This window comes from Octopus bimaculoides, chromosome 14, assembly GCF_001194135.2.
Source record: "Octopus bimaculoides isolate UCB-OBI-ISO-001 chromosome 14, ASM119413v2, whole genome shotgun sequence".
In the NCBI taxonomy this organism is placed as follows: Eukaryota; Metazoa; Mollusca; class Cephalopoda; order Octopoda; family Octopodidae; genus Octopus; species Octopus bimaculoides.
In genome coordinates, this window is record NC_068994.1 from 30,669,153 (window position 1) to 30,673,110 (window position 3,958).

Sequence of the window (3,958 nt, forward strand, 5' to 3'; positions counted from 1 at the left end):
TATATATATATATATATATATATGTATATATAAATACATACATACATATATATATATTATAATGGAGTATTTAGTGTGAAGGATTGCATAATATTACATAAAAAATATTTGTTGGGTAAGGCCGGAATAATGCGAGATGAGATATAAACGAAACTATTAAAGGGAAACAAAACGAAGATGGAATTTTACCTTGTATTTCTATATTTCAGGGTTATAACCCCTTCTTCGGGACATGTAGACAAGCGAGAGATGGGAAAAGGTCGTTGCCAAGTTGTATGGGGAGGAAAGTGATATGTGCAGACTGTTGTTGCTATGGTAACCAGTCTACTTCATGTAGCTCTTTTCTCTTATTTTATAGGTAGTCTTAGTTTGATAATAAGGAGGGGGGCACTATGATGCGGAGATTGCCTGTGTTGGATTGAGTGGCCATGATGGATACTGTGAAATCCTAGGTCTGACATTTTGTAGGTGTTTTTTAATTGAAGTCTCTGTGCACATACGTTCCCTGAGTCAAACGTGCAGTTTCTTGGCAGTGCCCACCAATGTAGAATATAGTGCAGACTATCTGGTATGCTACATAGATCATCGAGTACATTTTGAGGTCTTTGATGGAGAAATTAGGTACTGAGCACGCAACAGCACTATCTGTGGTATTATTCCTAAACAGTAATATCCTCTGGGATGGACTGGTGTGCATTATCTGCATGTTAAGTTCCTCCCTAAGGACTGCATGTTGTGCATGAGGTCCGTTAAGGGAAATGGAGCCGTTTAAGGAAACACATGTCAGACTTGGGAGTATGAGTCCTCTTATGTGCTTTACTCCCTCTGGTGTTGTTTAAACGCAGTTGTTTGTCTAAAGATGGTGGATAGCCGTTGTGTATTAAGTTCTTTAAAAAACCGCTTGGTGTTGGAATCTTTGTCGGTTGTGTCACTACATTTATCGCTTATGTGAGCGATTTTGTTTCGTATACATGCGACTTCGACTCTGGTGAGCAGAGCTGACTCCTAGTGCACGAGCAAGTTCTTAGAGGCAGCTTTTTTGTAAAAGTTGGTGCAGATGGAACTTTCCTCCGTTATCCTGAGTTGAAAAAGTTGGAAATCAAACAGAGAGAGGGTTCCAGATTCGTCTGAGTGTTCTGTTGGTTGGAGCTATAATTTGTGAGAGCAATCAAACAGATGGAAGAAACTACTCAAGGGGATCGTACGTACTTGTAATTCAAAAGGTATTATCTTATTGCACACAGATTCGGTCATCTCACTGCCTTACCTGTATGCCATTTCACTGTCCTATATGTATGTCAACTCGCCGCCATATAATATGTCAATTCATTCCCTTATACTTATGTCAATTTTCCGCCTTATATGTATATCAACTCACTACCTTATATTGTATGTCAATTCTCTGCCTTATATGTGTCAACTCACTGCTTTATATCAATTCACCGCCTTATTTGTATGTATGCTCCTATGTATGTTTCTATTCCTTGCCTTATGCCTATGTCAACTTACTGCTTTATATGTATGTGTCTATGTATGTGTTTTTCCATACTTTTTTTTTCATAATGTTCACTTCATTCCAAATATTAATCATTAGACCCTAGTACATAACCACCGGAGAAAAACAAATGCTTGTGGAATTAGTGTCTAAATATACTGGATTCTCTTCAGAATTTTCTAGTTGAATTTTTTTTAATAATGTTGTACACAATCGTTCTGCTTTCTGTTAAGATTGTGAATATTGCTGACCTAGTGTTTTTAAGCTCTCTAGTTTCAGTAACTGGAATAGCTGGATCTTTTGCTAGGTACAGTGATTGCAGCAATTTCCGGCAAAATATAGGATCAAACCCTATTATCAAAATGTTTTAGTGGTATTTGTTTTACAGCATTTAACAGGATTTATTTATCAAAAGTTGTTTGACACATCTCCATACTCCCTTCTTATCATACTTGGATCCACTATATTTGTTGGAGGAACTGATTAAAACAACTTGTGTAAAGTGATGTTTGCAAATAACAAAACTATAGGTATCTACCAAGTGTTTTCTTTCTTGGCTAGACAAACCATGATTTAATGTCGATTTGACTTTACACGCATTTGTTTTAAAACAAGTATGTTGATGAAAGTTTCAAATGGTATGCAGCTTGTGATTTAAAAGCAGGCTTGCGGTTAAAACTGGCTTCTTAAAGTAGTCTTTTATCGAGAACGAAGTGTTAAACTCAATGTTATTTCATTACGTGTCACATATACAATAAGCGTTACCAAAGTCTTCTTTCAGAATGATAATAGCTGTATACAAACAAATAGTGATTGCCCAATGCGTGTCGACATATTTTCATGTAGACTCTAGTGATATCAATGCTAACTTGCAATATGCAAGTGGTAAGTTATTAAGCTACTTTCAGCAAAAAATTTTTGTTGTTTCCTAATAGTTTAGAGAAATTTGAACCTACGGTTTAAATTTAGCTTAAGGTTGTATATACTCTACATATGTTCTTTGTTCAATCAGCTTCCTTCAAAAAATTAAGAGATGGTGATGGTGTAAGCAATGAGGTCGGTGATTTGTTTATTCTATTATTGCTGTCTTTTGTAGTTTGGGATGACTTTTGAAAATTCACACAGCAGCAATTAGAATAACAAATGCTCTCGGTGACAGCCTTTATATATATTTTTAAAAAAAATTTTCGCAACGAAAGACAGTTGTCGATGTTGTTTAACTATCAAAATGGTTGTCCCAGTATTTCTTTAAGAAAATTAACTTTGCCCCAGTATTTCTTTAAGAGCTTTATACAGCCGACAGAATGGATTTTGAATTTTTTGACAGGACGAGAATAAATCAAGATTTCAGTGCAAAGATCAAGTGAAGTTAGAAGAATACTCGCGCCATCTTAACGCACACAGCAGACTTTCGTTAATGTTCTTAAAAGGTTGTTAGTATGTCATATAAGATGAATGTCAGAATCTGTGCAGTGTCAGTCAAAAAGCCTTGGCATATTGAGTTACGTTTCTTTCTGTTCTGCGTTCACATCTCTTCAGTGTCAACTTTAACTTCCATTCTTTCGGAAATCGATAAAATATAGTACCAATCAAATACTGTTCTTTTCTCTAACGTTTGTGGTCTTATATCGATGTTACTCTAGTTTAATGTACCAGACTAATCAGAACAGTGGCTGAAGACTGCTAACCGAATGGTACACAAGTCATGTAATCATCAAAGATGCAGTCCTGTTGTAAAGACCACAGTAATTATCAATTGCTAGCAAGTCTGAAGAAGTTAATGAAGGTCTGCGTCGACAAATAGTAAGCAGAGTGTATTCATAATATAGGATAAGTCAGTTTACCGTTGAGGAGAAAAACCGGACAGATGCTAAATTCACATAACATGAATACAGCATAAGTGACGTTTATTTCCTTATCTGAGCCCCAACTAAACAACAGTAAACAAACTGCTCCTTTGTACCCACAGCACCTTTAACTGATTTTATTATTTTCTCTATGGATTAAACAAACTAAGTTTCTTTTGACTGCATTTTTTCAAATAGATCAGCGTTAACGATGAAGACCAAGAACTGCTGAGCTATACACATAATGCGAGGCTGAACGAAAGCGTTTTGTACTGCATGAATCAGGCGAGCGGAGGTAAAACTTCATACTATACCTGTTTCAAATTATCTATGTTTCATGTTTTGAATTATTTGAATTTTGGCTGGGTGGAGATTTGCCATTGTTTTTATATTACCAACGGTTTTGTTAGTGAAATAGCTGCAAGCACATTTATAGGGGCCAATTTTTTTTTACCCCTTTTTTTTACTTGAGAATAGTTTTCTTCTGGGTTTTTTTTTAATGAAAAACAAGACGGCTCCTATTGGGATAAGTGACAGAATGTAGAAAGCACAAGCAACATCACAATAACAACCACCGTCACTATCATCACCACCCCCACCACCACCACCACCACCG

The 3,958-nt window shown here is 36.1% G+C and overlaps 1 protein-coding gene across 1 annotated transcript in view; it reads left to right on the forward strand.

Moving 5' to 3' along the window:
* Positions 1–3,958, forward strand: part of LOC106884342 (uncharacterized) — a 92,691-nt gene that overhangs the window by 47,765 nt on the left and 40,968 nt on the right. The window contains exon 8 of the mRNA XM_052972813.1: positions 3,541–3,637. Coding sequence (XP_052828773.1) covers positions 3,541–3,637 — 97 coding nt within the window. The remainder of the gene's footprint in view (positions 1–3,540; positions 3,638–3,958) is intronic.